This window comes from Solenopsis invicta, chromosome 3 (assembly GCF_016802725.1).
Source record: "Solenopsis invicta isolate M01_SB chromosome 3, UNIL_Sinv_3.0, whole genome shotgun sequence".
In the NCBI taxonomy this organism is placed as follows: Eukaryota; Metazoa; Arthropoda; class Insecta; order Hymenoptera; family Formicidae; genus Solenopsis; species Solenopsis invicta.
In genome coordinates this window covers 7,620,628-7,646,318 of record NC_052666.1, presented here as the reverse complement: position 1 = coordinate 7,646,318, position 25,691 = coordinate 7,620,628, and the positions used below count along the sequence as shown (strand labels likewise).

General features: G+C 36.0%; 1 protein-coding gene across 1 annotated transcript; it reads right to left on the bottom strand.

The window, feature by feature from the left end:
• Positions 1–991: 991 nt before the first annotated feature.
• LOC120357251 (U1 small nuclear ribonucleoprotein A-like) lies at positions 992–3,700 on the bottom strand. Its single transcript, XM_039447334.1, has 3 exons — positions 3,333–3,700; positions 2,881–3,236; positions 992–2,543 (listed from the first exon to the last, which is right to left on the bottom strand). Exons 1-3 carry the CDS (start codon positions 3,364–3,366, stop codon positions 2,115–2,117), a joined length of 819 nt encoding a protein of 272 aa, XP_039303268.1. The 5' UTR covers positions 3,367–3,700; the 3' UTR covers positions 992–2,114.
• Between the last annotated feature and the right edge of the window lie 21,991 nt (positions 3,701–25,691).

Here is a 25,691-nt window from a genome sequence, read left to right as displayed (position 1 = left end):
GTGCTTAAGGCGATGCTGGACCGATCTCTACACGTGCGTATTTTTGTGCACAGATAATTTTTAATTGGCTTAACAGATCGCAAAATCCTTTTACACAATTAAAGTAGTGACAAAAACACAGTTTGCTAGCTATAATTTAATACGAAAAACGAAAGTTGATTAAAAAATTATAATATAATTGTCGGTTTCTGCAGCCGACTCGTGACAACATGTGCTCATATAAAAATTGTAGACATAGTATGTATAAAATAAGTAGCTAGCGAAGTGTGAATTAAATCAAAGAATAATACGGCGCTTGCAGAATGATCCTAGAAGCTCTAGTATAAAAGATATAAGTGTATGAAAATTGTTTATATAATTTTATCGTGATGTTGGAGCGAACAACACTAGTTTAGTTGCTCGATACTCCGACGGCGGCGCTGTAATCGAATTTGCAGCGAAGCGTATCGCTGGATAATTACAACGACCTAATTTATCGACCTTACTCAGGTTCGTAAAACTTTTTTAGTGCCCTGACAAAAATTTTTGCATCTAGCGTAACAATGCCGTTGATCGTAAAATCATAATAAAAATATATAACGGCTACAAGTCTGGATCAGATTAGACATAGAGAATTGCAAGTTGAAAATTAGAATCCAACCAGTCAAAACAAAACGCAAAATTCAAATTATCTGACTGGTCAAATTCTAATTTTCAACTTTCAATTCTCAATAATTTGATGCAAACTTTAAATTCTTTTTAAGAGAAATATTCCAGATGATATTCACTTATTGTTAGATTATAAAATGTGTCATAATAAAAGCAATCACATTTTATAATCTACGTGAATGTTTTGAATATTTGTTTATACACATACACACACACACACACACACACACACACACACACACACACACACACACGTATGTATGTACATATGAATGCTCGAAATCATGTTTTGTTGCCAGAAAAAAATGTTGAAGATATAATAAAATAAGAAAATAAATCGTTCTTTTGCAGATAGACTTTCGAAAAAATTTTATTTTGGTATACTTTTACATTAAATTTAACGAAAGGTTTCGCTTCACACATGTATCGCACGCACGCATATGTATGTCACATACAGCAAACATGTTCATTGCTTTGCTATCAGCCTCAATTTAATATCTTAACTTGTAAAATCAGAAACTTGGCCAGACGATATTTACTTAAAAACTACACAAAATATACTTAAATCTAATCGACAATACTGAAAAGTATACGTTTTACGACAAAAACAATAGCTTGTTTCCTTGTTGCTAGCTTACTATGAATTAAAGGAAACATTACGTTGAAGATTTAATGCTTGAGTAACATGGTGCAAATTTATAACATTTATATCATTCTTGTCAAAAATATGTACTAAGAGGGTAATATATATAGTTTTTTCATAAAGTTTGAATATAATTATCTAAAGTAAAAAAGTTGGATATTTGAACTGTACGAATTGTTTTCAAAAAATAGTCTTCAAAACTCTAATAAAAATTTTAATAATGTGAAAAAAATTTTATTCCTCAACGCAAAGTTCCATGTTAATTCATACTAGGTTTGCGACTAGGGAACAAGCTATTGCTTTGTTATCAGCCTCAACTTAATATCTTAACTTGTAAAATCAGAAACTTGGCCAGACGATATTTACTTAAAAACTACACAAAATATACTTAAATCTAATCGACAATACTGAAAAGTATACGTTTTACGACAAAAACAATAGCTTGTTCCCTTGTCGCTAACTTACTATGAATTAAAGGAAACATTACGTTGAAGATTTAATGCTTGAGTAACATGGTGCAAATTTATAACATTTATATCATTCTTGTCAAAAATATTTACTAAGAGGGTGATATATATAGTTTTTTCATAAAGTTTGAATATAATTATCTAAAGTAAAAAAGTTGGATATTTGAACTGTAAGAATTGTTTTCAAAAAATAGTCTTCAAAACTCTAATAAAAATTTTAATAATGTGAAAAAAATTTTATTCCTCAACGCAAAGTTCCCTGTTAATTCATACTACGTTTGCGACTAGGGAACAAGCTATTGCTTTGCTATCAGCCTCAATTTATATCTTACTTTACGAGGTTACATATCCATTAATTAAGGATATCTAATATATCCTGCTGGTGCTGCCAATGATGCCGGAACGTATCCCGAGGGGACGGATGATGCTGGAACGTACCCCTGTGGGACGGAAGATGCTGGAACGTACCCCTGTGGGAAGGAAGATGCTGGGACGTACCCCGGGGGGACGGAAGATGCTGGGACGTACCCCGGGGGGACGGAAGATGCTGGAACGTACCCTGGGGGGACGAACAATTGTAGACATGATGCGGGGACGTATCCCGGTGGCACTGCCGGCACAGCTTTAGCAGCCACTGCGGGCTGAGCGGCCGCAGCGGGGTGTGCGGCCGCAGCGGGCGGATCGGCCTTCGCAGCAGAACAAAAAGGGGGCCGTTGCCTATTGGCCCATTTATAATTTTGCCGCCTCTGTTTTTGTATGTAACGATGTACTTCCATTTTGATTTTCTGTAAATAATTTTAATCAGATACATGTGTGTGTGTGTGGGTGTGTACATACATACATACATACATACATACATACATACATACATACATACATACATACATACCAGTGTTGCCGTTGAGGCGTCAATTCGCAGCTACCGAGTGCAGAAGAAACTGCACCCGCTGATGGGGAGAGAATGCTGCGGGTGCTGTTTCTTCTGCACTCGGTTGCTGCAAATCGGCTCAACGGCAACACTGATACATACATACATACATACATACGTACGTACATACATACATACGTACATATACATAAATGTAAAATTAAAATTATAATTTTAAGCTAATGGGTACTTACTTTACCCATGTCATCCTCTGTCTGAGTGTGCCGCGAGACCGTCCTCGGCCTCGCGGACACACTATTTGTTGGTGACGCCGTCGTCGCCGTCGTCGCCGTCGACACCGTCGTCGCCGTCGTCGCCGTCGACACCGTCGTCGCCGTCGTCGCCGTCGACACGTCGTCGTCGCCGTCGTATCGCGTCGTCCCCGTCGTCGCCACTGCTCTCCACGTCGACGTCGTTGTTGCCGCTGGTATCGGCGTCGACGTCGTCGTCGCCATTGCTCTCGATGTCGACGCCGTCGTCGCCGCTGGTCTCGGCGTCGATCTCGACGTCGATCTCGCCGTCACCTCGCAGCGACTTCCCTCGCTTTTCGCTGTAAAATAAAAATATATGTATTATATATATATTATGTTTAATAATATACTGTATATATATTTTTTTTAATATATAAGTAGATATATCTACTTACGTCTTCGTCCAGGTCGTCCAGCTCCTTTATCCATTTTGTGACCTCATGGACTGCAGGCGATCGGAAAGTATATTACACGCACTACACGGTCTACACGTCACTAGATGTGGCGAAGAAGCGAAGAATGAGAAACTGGGGGAGGTAGTCTGATCATATCACGTGTCGCGTAGCTGCGCGGGCAAAGCAAAAAGCGTCGCGTCTTTTGTACACTGCCTATCAAGATTTCGCAAGGCCCATATCGCAGAACAAATATTATACCTTGGTTCTCATTTTTACATATTGCATAATAATATTTTTACTATATCTGTAATAGATTTACACAGGAGCATACTCTTGCATAATGAAATTTTCTTATGCATATGGTTATGCAGCAAAGTAGTTAAGCAAGGCGGATTCTAACTCAGGGATCTGAGGGGGGGTGCGGGGGCAGGGGGGAAATTTCACGACGCGTCTTTGCCGTACTGACCATGATGATGTCACGTGGGGGAAGCGGGAGGAACATTTCACGGCATGTATTTGTCGTGCTAACCACGCCTTGAAGGGAGGGGGTGATGCCACATGCCTACTCGCTCGCACGCCAATGTTCTTTTTGCCGTGCTAACTGCGTTTTGGAGGGGGAAGGCGTTGTCACCTCGATTTGTGCGGGGGCAGGGGGAAATTCACGGCACGCGTCTTTGCCGTACTGACCATGATGATGTCACGTGGGGGGAGCGGGAGGAACATTTCACGGCATGTATTTTGTCATTCTAACCACGCCTTGAAGGGAGGAGGTGATGCCACCTCGCAATGCTTATCATAGCATAGGTGATGGAAGCACACATGTGTTTTCTTTCTCGCTCCCTCCCATAAATTGCGCTCATCAGACGCTGCGATGCGGTGTGGCGATGCATCATCCTCCTTCCCCCCACACGCACGTTTTATCCTCGCTCGCTTGCTCATGCTCTCCCATGGCTCATTTTATACATTGCACGCCAATGTTCTCAATCGCACGCGTTCTTATTTCTAAGGTGTTCTCAGGAATGGAAGAGAATAGGGAAAATAATAATAATAATTTGTTTGAATGTAATATATTTTTTTTCATTTTATTTATTTTAAAAAGAATATATAAAAATGGTTTTATTAACGTATTATTTATTAAAATTATTTATTTTATTGTTTACATACACAAATAATTAAATATTTAAAAATTATAAGAAAATTGAAAAAATTATTAAAAAATAAGAGACTAAAAAATTATATAAAAAATTATATGAAAAAATATATAAGATTTCGATAACACAAGAAATACATTTTATCAAGAGGTATGGCAGTGTCTCACACCAAGTGACCGTTGCATATTAAATTCTTTATACTATTATATATAACATGATCACACTATTGAACGTGTATCATACGTCTATTAAACTGATATCAAAGATCTATTATACGTCTATGTCTACGTCTACCATACGTCTATCGTACATCGTACGTCTATCATACTACTACATTGTACTACTGACGTTTGAGTGTAGTACGTTAGACGTTTCATAATAGTATGGTTGACGGACGCGTTCTTATTTCTAAGATGTTCTCAGGAATGGAAGAGAATAGGGAAAATAATAATAATTTGCTTGAATGTAATATATTTATTCTTTTTATTTTATTTATTTTAAAAGAAATACATAAAAATGGTTTTATTAAAACGTTAGTAAAAATTATTTATTTATTTATTTATTTTTAATATACACAAATAGTTTTATTTGTCTTCATTAGATAAATTTTGCTTCTTATTTATTTTTAATAAGTATACAAATAATTTTAGTTATTTTCATTAAATAAATTATTTAAATGAAAAATATCCGGTTCGCCATAATAGTAGTAAAACCAACATCCATGTAAAGTTGATTCGCACCATAAGAAGTCCAGTTCATCTCGTAGTTTTTTTCGTTCTTTTTCAATTTTTATTTTTTTTTTTGTATATTTACGAAACCTACAACCTCGAGATTTTCGATTCGTAGGTATTCGTGGCATTCGTCACAGTTCATTGTGGCTGACTGACTGACTGACTGACTGAGTGACAAATTGATGCGAGCAGAGTCCATTTATTTTTACAATCAAAATGTACGTGATTTATCTTCAAAACGCTGATACCTCATTGTTCTCATAGTAAAATGAGAACACCTCTAAGCAATTTTTTATTTTAACATGCACATGCAGCTTAAATTTTCGATAACACAAGAGATACGTTTTATCAAGAGGTATGGCAGTATCTCACACCAAGTGGCCGTTGCATATTAAATACTTTACACTATAATATATAACATGATCGCACTATTGAACGTGTATCATAGGTCTATTAAACTGATATCAAACATTTATACGTCTACGTCTACGTCTACGTCTACCATACGTCTATCGTACAAACTATTATACGTCTACGTCTACGTCTGCCATACGTCTATTGTACATCGACCATACGTCTGTCGTACGTCTACCATACGTCTACCATACGTCTGTCGTACGTCTACCATACGTCTATCGTACATCGTACGTCTATCATACTACTACATTGTACTACTGACGTTCGAGTGTAGTACGTTAGACGTTTCATAATAGTATGGTTGACGACAAGCTTAATCCCATGCACACGGGGTGTTACTTTGAATTGCCGCTGTCGGTAAGTGACAAGCGTGCAATAATTAATGTACATTCGAAGGACAATGCTTGCTTCGCGTGGTCCATGGTGGCTGCCCTGTACCCCGCCGAAAATCATGCAAACCGAGTGTCATCTTATCCGCATTATTCGACTGTTTTGAAGTTTGAAGATATACAATTTCCAATGAAAGTGAAAGACATTGCAATATTTGAACGTTTAAACGACGTATCGGTAAATGTGTACACTACCGAATTGGACAGAAAAGAAAAGATAGAATACGTTGTACAGTTACGACTGACCGAAGATAAGAAAGAGAAACACGTCAATCTCTTCTACGTGGAAGATATACACGACGTCACCCACGGTCACTTTGCGTGGATTAAGAACCTGTCGCGCCTTGGTCAGCTCACAGCTGAGCAAAAAAAAGAACAAGAAATTCATTTGCGATCGGTAAGTGTAATATATAAAAAACATTTTCACACATTTAATTATTGTTTAGTAAAAAAATAAAATTTTTTTATTACAGTTGCCTGCATTACTTTCACTTAGAGGAAAAATTGCAATCGCACGAAACGGAGTGCAAGAAAATAAATAACTGCGCCATCATACTACCGAGAGAGGACCAGAAATGGCTAGAATTCGACTCATACAACAACAAGGAGCGCGTATCATTTTTAATTTACGCCGATTTGGAGTGTATACTGAAGAAGATGGAGAACGAAACAGAGAACACGTCGAGTTTCGCGTATCAACACCACGAAGTATACAGCATAGCTTACTATGTTAAATGCTCGTTCGACGACGCGTTATCGATGTATCGTTTTCGCCGCGATAAGGACTGCGTCGCGTGGTTCGCGAAAGAATTAGAAAATCTTGCGTACGATATGAAAGCCCGAATATCTGCCAATGTTCCAATGGAACAATTAACTATACAGCAGAAAGAAGTATTTTTAAACGCGACGAACTGGCATATATGCGAAAAACCATTTATATCAAATAAGGGCCTTACCCGTAACGAGTGGCCGCTAACGATCAGTATTGCATCAGTCGCTTGAACAGTTTTTGGCATCGCTCTTGAACTACGTACAATGGCAAGCGAAGTATCCGGACGTTTTCCTTATCGAGAAAATTTTGAGGAAGAAAGGAAATAAAGTCTACGTTAAATGGCTGGGATTCGATGGATCGCATTCGTGGATAAATAAAAGAGATGTTATTTGATTTATATACATATATATTTTGTAATACACGCATATATTTGTAACAAACATTGTAATGCAAAATCAACTTCAATTAGTAATAAGGATAAGCATCGCATTAACTGTCAAATAGTATTACAAAATGTTACAAAGATATAAATAAAATATTAAAAGTATCAAAATGTATTAACCTAATTACAATATATGTATTACGATGGTATACGCCAATGTCCCCAAGTCAATGTTTCAGTAAAATCAGGCAAGATGTAACGCTTGTCATCGAACGGGCTGAGAGCAATATTTTTTTCTTTGATTGTGTGTACATCGTGGAGCTTCGAACGTATACACGCTTGCTGACGAGTCATTTCTATCCCGTCGTACAAGCAACGCGTATAATCTTCAAACGTTATAGTTTGTTCTACAACGCTATTCTTTACACCTTTCGCCTTTTTTGTATCTTTTTTCCCTTCTACTCTCACCACATACATTTTTGCTCTTAGCCCTACAAATTCGGTCATAATCTTGCCACAATTCTCGTCTTTCATTAGCCCTGGAACCTTCTTATTTGCGAGAGGCATATTATATACGTTGTCCGCGGGATAATCGCTCGTGTCGTATCTCGTGATATCACGTTTCATATCCATGTACACATCGTCACACTCAATGACATAGATGAGGCTGTCTGTGTCTGTATAGACTATCTTACATTTATTTTTATACAATGGCAGCATATAATCGTAGTGAAATTCGTAAAGGCAGATTTTCGAAACGTCGAGAATACACATACCGACATATATTGGTTTGTTAAATTTTACCGAGAGTTTACGCATCTCTATGGCAACCAGATTTTCTGCGAAAACGCTGCGACTATGAAAATTCGGAGCAGAGATCATGACCTCTGTCCCGTAACGGCCTTCCCATTGCGTTACTAATTTTATATTAACGTGATTACGTACATTTTCCATGGTTTTACCGAAAACTGCATTATTCATTAATTTGTATAAATTTTTCTCGAAATCATTTTTCGCGTTTGTTCGAAACTCTGTGTTTAATTCTATATAATCGCGGAGCCAGGTGGATTGAGCGAATTGAAGTACGCGAATTGAAGTATTTTTACAATTCGAAGCCCGTGACGCGTGCACTGTTGAAGATTGCGGTAGTGGATGACGTAACGCTTTTTATCATGCACTGTCGCTAGCAATTTCTTTTGTCTTGACCTTGGAGGCTTATCGCTCGAAGGACAAAACGGTAAGTCACTGTGTCGATCGTGCAGCTGATTCTCATATGCAAGGTCAACTTCCAATATATATTTGGTGTCTGAGTCAAATGCGATCGCGTTTACATCGACGCGTTTCTAAAAGCTTGTCGGCATCATCAACGTACTCGTACGGAAAAACGCCTTTGCGCGTGAGGAGTTTGAAATCCTCATTTGACAACGTGGAAAATTCGGAACGAGTAATGTTTAATTGTTCAATACCTAGAAACAACGCCAATTTTTCGAGACTCGCACTTAGGAAATTATATGAGTCGATGAATCGAAATCGTATACAATTTCGTACTTCGTCCGATTTTCCTACACCGGTAGCTGCGACGTGTTTAGTGAACAAAATATATTTTTCTTTATTAATCGATAGTAGGTCGATCTTACCTTCTAACGCGGTAGAAATTTCTTTTATTATAAAATGCGCGTCGTAACCGCTCAAATTGTGAAAAACGACTGGAATAACATACGTATTCTTATAATTTAAATTACATTTATTATGAGCGGGACCACGATATTTGCCGGTCAAATGACAGTGATCACGCACCCGCCGATTGTCAAGCCACTCGTTAAATGGTGATGTTTGCAGTTATTAATGTTGTATTGGAAACGTGTAGATGGAGAGGGAAGGCTTTCCCCTCTTTTCAATAATTGCATCATCATCATCGTTATCGCTTGAACATGTCACGACACGTTTTTGCGTTCCGGCAACGTGGTACAAGAACGAAATATGAACAACTTATACGAAACATGAAAAAAAACGTTGGAGAAACGTCCAGACCCGAAAATTGTCCTCCCCTTCCACTACGAGCGGAGAAGTCATTCGAGAAATTCAATACATTAAAAAATAAATTTGCATTTACAGAGTTCATAAGTACAGTGGATCTTTAAATACTTATTTTTATCTTCTTCAATACATAAATTTTTTTTACATAGTTGTCATTTATTTTCTTGTATGTTTTGAAGGTCAGTTACCTTAATAGATATATCACTTACGATTCAGATAAATGGAATGCTACTACTTGCCACATGTCCGTCATAGTGCATAATGAGCTTGCAAGACAAATTAGCTGGAAAGAAACCGAAGGAATAAAAATCCCTTTTTATAGGACAAAACTTTAGGAGACTTTGTTTCGTAAATATCGATTTATCGGTTTAATATATGTTTCATTTTTTATATATTATGTCTTTAAAAAATGTCTATATTGTAACACATGAACACACGTGCGTACACAAACACACACATACCTGTTTACTTTGAGAATATTCAATATGGTGATGATGAAATAGATAATTTTTTTATTGCTTTTCCTTTCATTACTGGAGGACTGCTGAAGAAGCTGTGAAGCGTTGGTTTTTTATTTTTTATTTTTTATTTTTTATTTAGTTTTTGACGACTATTGAGATTAGAATACTTGAGGTTAGTGACTTGAGCATACGCTGAGGTTAGCATGCACGAGACCTTCAGGGCCTAAGCAGAATGGTTGACTTATAATTTTAAGACAAGTTTTACGACTTAAATCTTTGTTTTTAGTAACGCACAAAAACTGTCTTGTGTCTCAAGTCTTGAGTTACGAACAAAATCTCTTTTTAAAACTTGAGACATAAGACAGTTATTGTGCGTTATTAAAAACAAAAACTTGAGTCGTAAAACTTGTCTTAAAATTATAAGTCAGCCATTCTGCTTAGGCCCTGAAGGTCTCGTGCATGCTAACCTCAGCGTATGCTCAAGTCACTAACCTCAAGTATTCTAATCTCAATAGTCGTCAAAAACTAAATAAAAAATAAAAAATAAAAAATAAAAAACCAACGCTTCACAGCTTCTTCAGCAGTCCTCCAGTAATGAAAGGAAAAGCAATAAAAAAATTATCTATTTCATCATCACCATATTGAATATTCTCAAAGTAAACAGGTATGTGTGTGTTTGTGTACGCACGTGTGTTCATGTGTTACAATATAGACATTTTTTAAAGACATAATATATAAAAAATGAAACATATATTAAACCGATAAATCGATATTTACGAAACAAAGTCTCCTAAAGTTTTGTCCTATAAAAAGGGATTTTTATTCCTTCGGTTTCTTTCCAGCTAATTTGTCTTGCAAGCTCATTATGCACTATGACGGACATGTGGCAAGTAGTAGCATTCCATTTATCTGAATCGTAAGTGATATATCTATTAAGGTAACTGACCTTCAAAACATACAAGAAAATAAATGACAACTATGTAAAAAAAATTTATGTATTGAAGAAGATAAAAATAAGTATTTAAAGATCCACTGTACTTATGAACTCTGTAAATGCAAATTTATTTTTTAATGTATTGAATTTCTCGAATGACTTCTCCGCTCGTAGTGGAAGGGGAGGACAATTTTCGGGTCTGGACGTTTCTCCAACGTTTTTTTTCATGTTTCGTATAAGTTGTTCATATTTCGTTCTTGTACCACGTTGCCGGAACGCAAAAACGTGTCGTGACATGTTCAAGCGATAACGATGATGATGATGCAATTATTGAAAAGAGGGGAAAGCCTTCCCTCTCCATCTACACGTTTCCAATACAACATTAATAACTGCAAACATCACCATTTAACGAGTGGCTTGACAATCGGCGGGTGCGTGATCACTGTCATTTGACCGGCAAATATCGTGGTCCCGCTCATAATAAATGTAATTTAAATTATAAGAATACGTATGTTATTCCAGTCGTTTTTCACAATTTGAGCGGTTACGACGCGCATTTTATAATAAAAGAAATTTCTACCGCGTTAGAAGGTAAGATCGACCTACTATCGATTAATAAAGAAAAATATATTTTGTTCACTAAACACGTCGCAGCTACCGGTGTAGGAAAATCGGACGAAGTACGAAATTGTATACGATTTCGATTCATCGACTCATATAATTTCCTAAGTGCGAGTCTCGAAAAATTGGCGTTGTTTCTAGGTATTGAACAATTAAACATTACTCGTTCCAAATTTTCCACGTTGTCAAACGAGGATTTCAAACTCCTCACGCGCAAATGCGTTTTTCCGTACGAGTACGTTGATGATGCCGACAAGCTTTTAGAAACGCGTCGATGTAAACGCGATCGCATTTGACTCAGACACCAAATATATATTGGAAGTTGACCTTGCATATGAGAATCAGCTGCACGATCGACACAGTGACTTACCGTTTTGTCCTTCGAGCGATAAGCCTCCAAGGTCAAGACAAAAGAAATTGCTAGCGACAGTGCATGATAAAAAGCGTTACGTCATCCACTACCGCAATCTTCAACAGTGCACGCGTCACGGGCTTCGAATTGTAAAAATACTTCAATTCGCGTACTTCAATTCGCTCAATCCACCTGGCTCCGCGATTATATAGAATTAAACACAGAGTTTCGAACAAACGCGAAAAATGATTTCGAGAAAAATTTATACAAATTAATGAATAATGCAGTTTTCGGTAAAACCATGGAAAATGTACGTAATCACGTTAATATAAAATTAGTAACGCAATGGGAAGGCCGTTACGGGACAGAGGTCATGATCTCTGCTCCGAATTTTCATAGTCGCAGCGTTTTCGCAGAAAATCTGGTTGCCATAGAGATGAGTAAACTCTCGGTAAAATTTAACAAACCAATATATGTCGGTATGTGTATTCTCGACGTTTCGAAAATCTGCCTTTACGAATTTCACTACGATTATATGCTGCCATTGTATAAAAATAAATGTAAGATAGTCTATACAGACACAGACAGCCTCATCTATGTCATTGAGTGTGACGATGTGTACATGGATATGAAACGTGATATCACGAGATACGACACGAGCGATTATCCCGCGGACAACGTATATAATATGCCTCTCGCAAATAAGAAGGTTCCAGGGCTAATGAAAGACGAGAATTGTGGCAAGATTATGACCGAATTTGTAGGGCTAAGAGCAAAAATGTATGTGGTGAGAGTAGAAGGGAAAAAAGATACAAAAAAGGCGAAAGGTGTAAAGAATAGCGTTGTAGAACAAACTATAACGTTTGAAGATTATACGCGTTGCTTGTACGACGGGATAGAAATGACTCGTCAGCAAGCGTGTATACGTTCGAAGCTCCACGATGTACACACAATCAAAGAAAAAAATATTGCTCTCAGCCCGTTCGATGACAAGCGTTACATCTTGCCTGATTTTACTGAAACATTGACTTGGGGACATTGGCGTATACCATCGTAATACATATATTGTAATTAGGTTAATACATTTTGATACTTTTAATATTTTATTTATATCTTTGTAACATTTTGTAATACTATTTGACAGTTAATGCGATGCTTATCCTTATTACTAATTGAAGTTGATTTTGCATTACAATGTTTGTTACAAATATATGCGTGTATTACAAAATATATATGTATATAAATCACATAACATCTCTTTTATTTATCCACGAATGCGATCCATCGAATCCCAGCCATTTAACGTAGACTTTATTTCCTTTCTTCCTCAAAATTTTCTCGATAAGGAAAACGTCCGGATACTTCGCTTGCCATTGTACGTAGTTCAAGAGCGATGCCAAAAACTGTTCAAGCGACTGATGCAATACTGATCGTTAGCGGCCACTCGTTACGGGTAAGGCCCTTATTTGATATAAATGGTTTTTCGCATATATGCCAGTTCGTCGCGTTTAAAAATACTTCTTTCTGCTGTATAGTTAATTGTTCTATTGGAACATTGGCAGATATTCGGGCTTTCATATCGTACGCAAGATTTTCTAATTCTTTCGCGAACCACGCGACGCAGTCCTTATCGCGGCGAAAACGATACATCGATAACGCGTCGTCGAACGAGCATTTAACATAGTAAGCTATGCTGTATACTTCGTGGTGTTGATACGCGAAACTCGACGTGTTCTCTGTTTCGTTCTCCATCTTCTTCAGTATACACTCCAAATCGGCGTAAATTAAAAATGGTACGCGCTCCTTGTTGTTGTGTGAGTCGAATTCTAGCCATTTCTGGTCCTCTCTCGGTAGTATGATGGCGCAGTCATTTACTTTCTTGCACTCCGTTTCGTGCGACTGCAATTTTTCCTCTAAGTGAAAGTAATGCAGGCAACTGTAATAAAAAAATTTTATTTTTTTACTAAACAATAATTAAATGTGTGAAAATGTTTTTTATATATTACACTTACCGATCGCAAATGAATTTCTTGTTCTTTTTTTTGCTCAGCTGTGAGCTGACCAAGGCGCGACAGGTTCTTAATCCACGCAAAGTGACCGTGGGTGACGTCGTGTATATCTTCCACGTAGAAGAGATTGACGTGTTTCTCTTTCTTATCTTCGGTCAGTCGTAACGGTACAACGTATTCTATCTTTTCTTTTCTGTCCAATTCGGTAGTGTACACATTTACCGATACGTCGTTTAAACGTTCAAATTTTCTAATGTCTTTTACTTTCATTGGAAATTGTATATCGTCAAACTTCAAAACAGTCGAATAATGCGGATAAGATGACACTCGGTTTGCATGATTTTCGGCGGGGTACAGGGCAGCCACCATGGACCACGCGAAGCAAGCATTGTCCTTCGAATGTACATTAATTATTGCACGCTTGTCACTTACCGACAGCGGCAATTCAAAGTAACACCCCGTGTGCATGGGATTAAGCTTGTCGTCAACCATACTATTATGAAACGTCTAACGTACTACACTCGAACGTCAGTAGTACAATGTAGTAGTATGATAGACGTACGATGTACGATAGACGTATGGTAGACGTATGGTAGACGTACAACAGACATATGGTCGATGTACGATAGACGTATGGTAGACGTAAACGTAGACGTATAATAGATGTTTGATATCAGTTTAATAGACCTATGATACACGTTCAATAGTACGATCATGTTATATATTATAGTATAAAGTATTTAATATGCAACGGCCACTTGGTGTGAGATACTGCCATACCTCTTGATAAAACGTATCTCTTGTGTTATCGAAAATTTAAGCTGCATGTGCATGCTAAAATAAAAAATTGCTTAGAGGTGTTTTCATTTTACTATGAGAACAACGAGGTATCAACGTTTCGAAGATAAATCGCGTACATTTTGATTGTAAAAATAAATGGACTCTGCTCGCATCAATCTGTCACTCAGTCAGTCAGTCAGTCAGCCACAATGAACTATGACGAATGCCACGAATACTTCACTCCTTCGAAATGTTATGCGTGTATGCGTTCTCACTGGGCGAGAGAACGCAACCATTTGCTGTCGAGAAATATACAAATAGTACAACCCTCGATCAGGGAGCCACCCCGAGTTGTCGTAATGTGCAGAGTGGCACTACATTTACGACGAGAGTCGCCATTATGGTGGAAATCGGCCGCCCCAGTGTTCTCTGTTTCGTTCTCCATCTTCTTCAGTATACACTCCAAATCGGCGTAAATTACAAATGGTACGCGCTCCTTGTTGTTGTATGAGTCGAAGTCTAGCCATTTCTGGTCTTCTCTCGGTAGTATAATGGCGCAGTCATTTACTTTCTTGCACTCCGTTTCGTGCGACTGCAATTTTTTCTCTAAGTGAAAGTAATGCAGACAACTGTAATAAAAGAAATTTATTTTTTACTAAACAATAATTAAATGTGAAAATGTTTTTTTATGTATTACACTTACCGATCGCAAATGAATTTCTTGTTCTTTTTTTGCTCAGCTGTGAGCTGACCAAGGCGCGACAGGTTCTTAATCCACGCAAAGTGACCGTGGGTGACGTCGTGTTTATCTTCCACGTAGAAGAGATTGACATGTTTCTCCTTCTTATCTTCGGTCAGTCGTAACGGTACAACGTATTCTATCTTTTCTTTTCTGTCCAATTCGGTAGTGTACACATTTACCGATACGTCGTTTAAACGTTCAAATTTTCCAATGTCTTTTATTTTCATTGGAAATTGTATATCGTCAAACTTCAAAACAGTCGAATAATGCGGGTAAGATGACACTCGGTTTGCATGATTTTCGGCGGGGTACAGAGCAGCCACCATGGACCACGCGAAGCAAGCATTGTCCTTCGAATGTACATTAATTATTGCACGCTTGTCACTTACCGACAGCGGCAATTCGAAGTAACACCCCGCGTGCACGGGATTAAGCTTGTCGTCAACCATACTATTATGAAACGTCTAACGTACTACACTCGAACGTCAGTAGTACAATGTAGTAGTATGATAGACGTACGATGTATGATAGACGTATGGTAGACGTACGACAGACGTATGGTAGACGTATGGTAGACGTACGACAGACGTATGGTCGATGTACAATAGACGTATGGCAGACGTAGACGTAGACGTATAATAGTTTGTACGATAGACGTATGGTAGACGTAGACGTAGACGTAGACGTATAAATGTTTGATATCAGTTTAATAGACCTATGATACACGTTCAATAGTACGATCATGTTATATATTATAGTGTAAAGTATTTAATATGCAACGGCCACTTGGTGTGAGATACTGCCATACCTCTTGATAAAACGTATCTCTTGTGTTATCGAAAATTTAAGCTGCATGTGCATGTTAAAATAAAAAATTGCTTAGAGGTGTTCTCATTTTACTATGAGAACAATGAGGTATCAGCGTTTTGAAGATAAATCACGTACATTTTGATTGTAAAAATAAATGGACTCTGCTCGCATCAATTTGTCACTCAGTCAGTCAGTCAGTCTGTCAGCCACAATGAACTGTGACGAATGCCACGAATACCTACGAATCGAAAAACTCGACGTTGTAGGTTTCGTAAATATACAAAAAAAAATAAAAATTGAAAAAGAACGAAAAAAACTACGAGATGAACTGGACTTCTTATGGTGCGAATCAACTTTACATGGATGTTGGTTTTACTACTATTATGGCGAACCGGATATTTTTCATTTAAATAATTTATTTAATGAAAATAACTAAAATTATTTGTATACTTATTAAAAATAAATAAGAAGCAAAATTTATCTAATGAAGACAAATAAAACTATTTGTGTATATTAAAAATAAATAAATAAATAAATAATTTTTACTAACGTTTTAATAAAACCATTTTTATGTATTTCTTTTAAAATAAAAAAAATAAAAAAAATAAATATATTACATTCAAGCAAATTATTATTATTTTCCCTATTCTCTTCCATTCCTGAGAACATCTTAGAAATAAGAACGCGTCCGTCAACCATACTATTATGAAACGTCTAACGTACTACACTCAAACGTCAGTAGTACAATGTAGTAGTATGATAGACGTACGATGTACGATAGACGTATGGTAGACGTAGACATAGACGTATAATAGATCTTTGATATCAGTTTAATAGACGTATGATACACGTTCAATAGTGTGATCATGTTATATATAATAGTATAAAGAATTTAATATGCAACGGTCACTTGGTGTGAGACACTGCCATACCTCTTGATAAAATGTATTTCTTGTGTTATCGAAATCTTATATATTTTTTCATATAATTTTTTATATAATTTTTTAGTCTCTTATTTTTTAATAATTTTTTCAATTTTCTTATAATTTTTAAATATTTAATTATTTGTGTATGTAAAAAATAAAATAAATAATTTTAATAAATAATACGTTAATAAAACCATTTTTATATATTCTTTTTAAAATAAATAAAATGAAAAAAAATATATTACATTCAAACAAATTATTATTATTATTTTCCCTATTCTCTTCCATTCCTGAGAACACCTTAGAAATAAGAACGCGTGCGATTGAGAACATTGGCGTGCAATGTATAAAATAAGCCATGGGAGAGCATGAGCAAGCGAGCGAGGATAAACCGTGCGTGTGGGGGGAAGGAGGATGATGCATCGCCACACCGCATCGCAGCGTCTGATGAGCGCAATATATGGGAGGGAGCGAGAAAGAAAACACATGTGTGCTTCCATCACCTATACTATGATAAGCATTGCGAGGTGGCATCACCTCCTCCCTTCAAGGCGTGGTTAGAATGACAAAATACATGCCGTGAAATGTTCCTCCCGCTCCCCCCACGTGACATCATCATGGTCAGTACGGCAAAGACGCGTGCCGTGAATTTCCCCCTGCCCCCGCACAAATCGAGGTGACAACGCCTTCCCCCTCCAAAACGCAGTTAGCACGGCAAAAAGAACATTGGCGTGCGAGCGAGTAGGCATGTGGCATCACCCCCTCCCTTCAAGGCGTGGTTAGCACGACAAATACATGCCGTGAAATGTTCCTCCCGCTTCCCCCACGTGACATCATCATGGTCAGTACGGCAAAGACGCGTCGTGAAATTTCCCCCCTGCCCCCGCACCCCCCCTCAGATCACTGAGTTAGAATCCGCCTTGCTTAACTACTCAGCAATGCAAGAATCTTTGCTTTGACCTTTATAAAATAGTTTAAAACATTAATAAAAACATACTACAAGAATTTTATTGCTATCATATATGCAATGTGCATGGCTTCGCAAATTTTTTATGGGCAATGTATAGGATTCATAAAGCACAAATCAATTTTTGTTGCCATCTTAACAAGATGCAAAATCATTTTTATTTGTGCAAATTTTTTTTTTATTACAAAAAAGCAATCCACAGTGGCTCAACGGTGGTCAGCTTGTCACTCCTTATTGCACGCAGTGTGCACTTGTACGGACGATGCTGGAACGTACCCCGGTGGCACGGCTGATGCGGAGATTTGAACCCGAGTTCATCGGGTAACAAGCTGACATCAACCCACCGAGTCACTGTGGATTGCTATAACTTCTCTACTTTGAAACGGGTTTATCTACTACGAGACTTTTATGAATTATACGTTATTATACAAAAATATTTGAAAATTTAAAAATGCTCTTCTATTATCAATTCAATTAAAATTTTTTACAAACACAAAAAATAGATTTGCCATGAAAATTTACAATAAGTGTTTTAAAAACGTCTACAAAAGTTTAATAATTTTTACATATGTTTTTACATATATTTTGTGTCCAATTTTAAGTTAATTTTATTGTAGAACATTTTTGAATTTTTGGTTTTTTTCTAATACATTTTACACAAAAAAAATTTTGTCCCGAGGAATCGAACCTGGAACCTTCAGCATAGTAGTCAAGAATCATGACCGTCCAACCACAAAGGTCAATTTACAATTCTTCCGTAATGATACTATAGCTTGTGAAAGTATTTGATCTTTTTTTCAAAAATGCTTAAACAACGGGTTCTATCGCAATAAATGTATGAATAAATATTACAATCATATCACATTTTATAAAATCAATGACTAGAAACCGAGTTCCTCTCGTTAACGCAATACTGAAAAATTTTCGTCGCATGGTCGGCAAATCGAGATCGGAAATTATGTATCTACAGCTGTAACGAGAGAAAAGCAGACAGCTCGAAATGTTATAGGATAGTTGGAGAGAGAAAGGGAACGCTTGAGAGAGAAGGAAACAGAAGAGTCTTCTCCGACTCAACGGCGCGCCGTTGCCTGTACGATCACGTACAATGCTTTCTCTCTCAATCCAGCGTCAAGCGAGAAAGATGCTTGGGTCTCTTCTGTCTCCTTCTTTCTCAAGCGGTTTCTCTCCTTCTCGACCTATCCTCTTCTGTCTCGAGCGTTCTCGCTTTCTCTGCAGTGTTGCCGGCTTGTCCTCTAATGAGGACAAGCCGGCAACACTGCATAGCTTAGTGAAACGATTTCAGATTTTCGTCTTGCGGAACCGAGTTGCGACGCGCGCGCGCGCGCGACCTAGTACTATTCTATGTTTCTCACTTACACACACACACACACACACACACACACGCACACACACGCACACACGCGCACACGCGCACACGCGCACACACGCGCACACACGCGCGCACGCACGCACGCGCACACACACACACACACACACACACACACACACACACACACACACATATACACACATGAATAATGATACGTATATTGAACATACGTTCAATTTATATGTGTATATATATATTTTTTTTTTTTCCAATCTCGGTTTTCCAACCATGCGACAAAAATTTTTCAGTATTGCGAACGAAAGGAACTCGGTCCTTAGTCACCGATTTTATGACATTTGATATAATTGTAATATTTATTCATACATTTACTGCGATAGAACTCGTTGTTCAAGCATTTTTGAGAAAAAGATCAATACTTTTAGCAGCTATAGTACTATTACGGAAAAAGAATTGTAAATTGACTTTTGTGGTTGGACGGTCATGATTCTTGACTAGTATGCTGAAGGTTCCAGGTTCGATTTCTCGGGACAAAATTTTTTTTGCAAAATGTAGTATTAAAAAAAAAACCAGACATTCAAAAATGTTCTTCTACAATTAAATTAACTTAAAATTGGACACACAGTTAAAAAATTTAACACTTTTTCTGACGTTCTTAAAAGACTCATTGAAATTTTTCATGGCAAATATATCATTTGTTTTATGTTAATATCATTAGTGTTCTTGAGAAATTTTAATTTAATTGATAATACAAAAGCATTTCTAAACTTCCTAATATTTTGGTATAATAACGTACTTAGCATAAAATATTTAAAAATGAGTTACAAATTATATATGTTACTGTAAAAGCCCGAACAACGATAAATCTTCAGATTTTCCAGTAAAACCTAAGATTTACCAACTCTTAATGGTAAAAGTCGGAACAGTTCTGTGATCATCGTTCATTTCGAACTTTTACCACCATTCACTTGGTAAATCTTACGATTTACCTCAAAGGCACGGTAAATGTTGAAAAAGACATGTCATAACGTGTTCGGCGCAAATTTAATTTGTGTTATTTTTTACGAAGTAAAATTTTTCAAGAAGTATTTTAAAAGTGTTTTCAAATGACAAGTTACTAAAAATTAATAAATTAAAGTACAAAATAAAAATAATTTAAAATAGGTAGGGATTTGACTAATTAGTAATATAAATTATTAATAATTACTCTCATATAATACATAAAAATGTGTAAGGTTTTGACTGGTAGTTAATTGAAATAAATGCTACACAAATATGTATTTGTATAACATAATTTATTATACATTTAATTTCTAATTAAAATCTTTAAAATACTTTTAATATAAATAATCATCCAAGTAATTTATATTTCATTTATTTTAATCTCTATATCTGTGTCGCGCTTTCCTGCTTCTTTTCCTTTTAAAAAATGTCCTTTTCAAAAATGTAAATCCGTGTAACATCGTAAAATAAAATAGTAATTTGTTTAACAAAGTAGAGCTTTCTAGCTATAAAATGCTTTTTTCAGAATTTCATTTTCATCATTTTTTACAAAGTTTCACACTTGAAACTTTCTATATCACTATAATAATATATCAACTTTCTAACTCACTATAATATTTGTCTATTTTTCGGTACCAGAATAATGTTTGATCAATTTTGTTATGAAGTGTATAATGATAATTATTTTATTTGCTATGTAATTTTTAATAATAATATTTCGTTTATTTAGATACTGGTATATTATTTTTTTAATATTACTAGTATTATATGCTAATTGGATTATATATATATTGTTATACGATAATATTGGATATTGGATATTTGTTAGTCGGTCTTATTAATTTTGGTTATTGTCACACATATATAAGGTATAATATATGATTCGTTATTCATTGAATTAATTATCACTTTGTAGTTTTATTGTACTTTTCTGTCAGTTCTGAGCCTTGGTTGTATGTTAATTCAATTTATATCTTGTCGCTACTACTGTCAATTCTACCATGACTACCATGAGTCTTTTTGAAGCTATTTTTCGTAATTTACTTTCCAATTGCCTGTATCTCGTTTTTCTTTCTAGTACTAGTGTTAATAAAGCTTGCGTCAAAATCTGTATGACTTGGGAACACGTATCTTTGAGAAAACTTGCTGTCTATTTTAGACTTTTTGACATTCGTCGGTCAAAAAATTATAATTGAACATTAACTTAATTTTCTAGAATTATATGGTTCTTGGTAACTCGACTATCTTCTTTTCTCTTCTCGAATTAGTAGCAATGGTACTGGAATTAAAGTTTGTATGTTTGTATGAATAGTAAAAAATAACACAAATAAAATTTGCGCCGAACACGTTATGACATGTCTTTTTCAACATTTACCGTGCCTTTGAGGTAAATCCTAAGATTTACCAAGTGAATGGTGGTAAAAGTTCGAAATGAACGATGATCACAGAACTGTTCCGACTTTTACCATTAAGAGTTGGTAAATCTTAGGTTTTACTGGAAAATCGTAAGATTTACCGTAGTTCGGGCTTTTACAGAAACATATATATATAACAATTAAAAAAAAATATTAAAAAATTTAAAAATACTCTTGTATTATCAGTTAAATTACAATATTTCAAGAACACAAAAGATATATTTGCAATAAAAATTTATAAAGAGTGTTTTAATAACGTTAAAAAAAGTATTAAATTTTTGACATATGTTTTGTGTCCAATTTTAAGTTAATTTAATTGTAAAAGAGCATTTTTGAATGTCTGAATTGATTTAAAATACTGGATTTTAATAAGAAAAAAATTCTTTGTCTTGATGAGTCGAACCTGAAACCTGGAACCTTCAACATAATAGTCAAATATTGTGACAATTGTACCACAAGGTAACTTTAACAATTCTTCCATAATGGTACTATAGTTACTAAAAGTATTAATTATTTTCTCAAGAATGCTTGAACAGAGGGTTCTACCGCAGTAAATGTATAAATGGTTACTACAATCCTTTAAAAGTGTAATTCAAATCTAAAAGTCTGTACAAAATTTGTTTTACTTTTCCACAAAAAATAATTTATTTTGTTTAATATTTGTACTTAAAATATATTTTCGAAATTCAACTTTATATTCTGGATGCATCTTTCATTACATAATATCGGCGCGCCAGAGAGCTCGTTTACTTTCCAGTAGTAAAGTCAACGGACTGTCCTGTGCGCAGATATGATCTACTGCGCGGACTGTTTACATGTGACGCTTCCCGCGCAATAAAACAGTATCGACACGAGACGAATCTGTTCGTGCTGTAACTCGTCTTCGTAGTCTCGCTGCTGCGGGATAGATTAGTGATAGTGAAGTATTTATAACGAAAGTTATAACATAAAGTTTATAAGAAGAAAGAGTATAGTGTGTGGTTTCGTGTAAACGAAATGGGAAAGAATCACAACAAGACGAAACATCTCTCTCGTCGTAGATTGAGTAATAAGGGAAGATGGCCCGAGAGGTTAGTACTTTTTAAATAATGTTATTTAGGAAAATTATTGTCATAAGTGATATGTTACATGCTATACTACCACAAAAAAGCTTCCGCACTATTTTTGCAAATTTTCGCCAATATTACATTTGTTAAAATTAATTGAAAAGGTTACATTCGGCAAAATAAACATTCAATATAATAATACAATATTTGTGCTAATTTTATATTTTTCAATTATTACACTAGCACAAGGTTACAGATATATAGCTTTAGTCTCTCTCTCTCTGTCTCTCTCTCTTTCTCTCTCTCTCTCTCTCTCTCTCTCTCTGTCTGTCTGTCTCTCTCTCTCTCTCTCTCTCTCTCTTTCTCTCTCAACATAGATCGAAGTACTCTATATACAGGACGGTGTATAGCGAGTATGTAACATACATATATTGTAAAACACACACACCCCCACACACACACACACACACACACACCCCACACCACACCCACACCCACACCCACACCCACACCCACACACACACCCACACCCACACCCACACACCCACACCCACACCCACCCACACACACACACACACACACACACACACACGTGCTCGTAATACACTAGGCAACAAAATTATCGCAACACTCATTTATACCAAAATTTTGCACAACTTCCTAATCCTTCGTTAAAAATTATCGTACTTGACAGTTTTTGTTTTTATTTTAAAGCTAAAAGTCTGTACTTTCAGGTGCATTTGGTCAATTTTGAATTTCTGCTTTCTTCCTTCCGCTGTTTCTTTAAAAGTAAGGACGTGTTTTGTTTCCAAACATGTGCATAGTTTGACGCACTCCACGGGGTAGGGTAAATTTTTTCGCAAATGTCACGATAGCCATCGTAAAATTTGGAGTTTTCCCTGTAAATTAAAAAAAAATCAGGTTTGTACGATTTCTTTTTGAGAAGTTATGATGTATCAAAGTTATGTATGCATTTTTGTCAGTTACCGCCAGCATTACCCGGATTTCGATTTGTCTCGTTGAGGCGATCTTCTCTAGCTGACGTTATTCGTCTTCGACCTTGTCCTCTTCTTCGACGAAATCCGCCTGTTTCTTGATAACGAGCACAAACTCGAGCGATAGAGGAGCGATGAACACCTATTCTCCTTGCAACATAACTTTGACTCAATCCTTCCAAAAGAGCAATGATTTGCGCACATTGAATTTCGTTCAAAGTAGACATTGTTACGACTTTATCGTTTACTTCTTGAGTGATACAGTAAAGAATAAGTTTACGCTTATATAGAGTTTTGGTGTTTACAATTTTTATGGGAATCAATGTAAATCGCAACATTTCAAAGCGTTTGTCTGTATCATGCAAAAACTGCAAACATCAAAACTGTATATAAGCGTAAACTTATTCTTTACTGTATCATTTAAGAAGTAAACGATAAAGTCGTAATAATGTCTAGTTTGAACGAAATTCAATGTACGCAAATCATTGCTCTTTTGGAAGGATTGAATCAAAGTTATGTTGCAAGGAGAATAGGTGTTCATCGCTCCTCTATCGCTCGAGTTTGTGCTCGTTATGAAGAAACAGGCGGATTTCGTCGAAGAAGAGGACAAGGTCGAAGACAAATAACGTCAACTAGAGAAAATCGCCTCATCATCAACGAGACAAATCGAAATCCAGGTAATGCTGGTAACTGACAAAAATGCATACATAACTTTGATAGATCGTAACTCCTCGAAAAAAAATCGTACAAATCTGATTTTTTTTGTAATTTGCAGGGAAAACTCCAAATTTTACGATGGTTATCGTTACATTTGCGAAAAAAATTCATCCTACCCCGTGGAGTGCGTCAAAGTACGCAAATGTTTGCTAACAGAACACGTCCTTACTTTTAAAGAAACAGCGGAAGGAGGAAAGCAGAAATTCAAAATTGACCAAATGCACCTTAAAGTACAGACTTTAAGCTTTAAAATAAAAACAAAAACTTTTAAGTACGATAATTTTTAACGAAGGATTATTTGAAGTTGCAAAATTTTGGTATAAATGATTATTGCGATAATTTTGTTGCCTAGTGTAGTTTAATATTTTTGGTTAAGCATAATACTCTGAAATATTATACTGTTAATATTTGTTTATTTTCATGTTAATTTAAAAATGGACAATAGATAAATATTTTCTTTAACGTACTTAGTACCAGAAGTTTAGTAGATTAGTAGTTAGAATGCAATGTCAGAAGCGTTTATCGTGAAATGACTATTTTTGATATACCAGAGGCGTTTACCGTGTGCTGACCATCTTTAATTAATAGTCAGAGGCGTTTACCGTGTGCTAACCATCTTTAATTAATAGTCAGAGGCGTTTACCGTGTGCTGACCATCTTTAATTAATAGTCAGAGGCGTTTACCGTGTGCTGACCATCTTTAATTAATAGTCAGAGGCGTTTACCGTGTGCTGACCATCTTTAATTAATAGTCAGAGGCGTTTACCGTGTGCTGACCATCTTTAATTAATAGTCAGAGGCGTTTACCGTGTACTGACCATCTGTAATTAATAGTCAGAGGCGTTTACCGTGTGCTGACCATCTTTAATTATTCTTTAATTATAATAAAATATATATTCAGTTCATTTTTAATAATACCCAAAGCAATTTTTAACACAGTCTTAAATAAAGAAGAGGATTATAAAAACTTGAATGTTTTAAAAATTATTTCAGAGTATTAGCAATAAACATGATTAACTTTTAATTAACAGTAAAATTATTTTTAAACGAATGGTTTTGTTAATACATATTTTTTGTTGCAGGAGGAAGATGTTCAAGACATTGGCCCTTCAAGAAAGTACAAAAATATCTTCAAATACTGACGATGAATCTATCGGTTGTCATGACTCAGTAGAATTACTGATTGACTTGACTGATTCAAAGATCAGTATTGAAGATACACAGTGCTCAGAGCCAATGCCAAGTGAAGAAGAGTACAAAAATGTACAAAAATGTGAAGATGACAATACACTTGTTATCGACAACACAGGCGTTATAGAGATTGATCCTCTCGAACATGAGCCTGAAGGAGATCG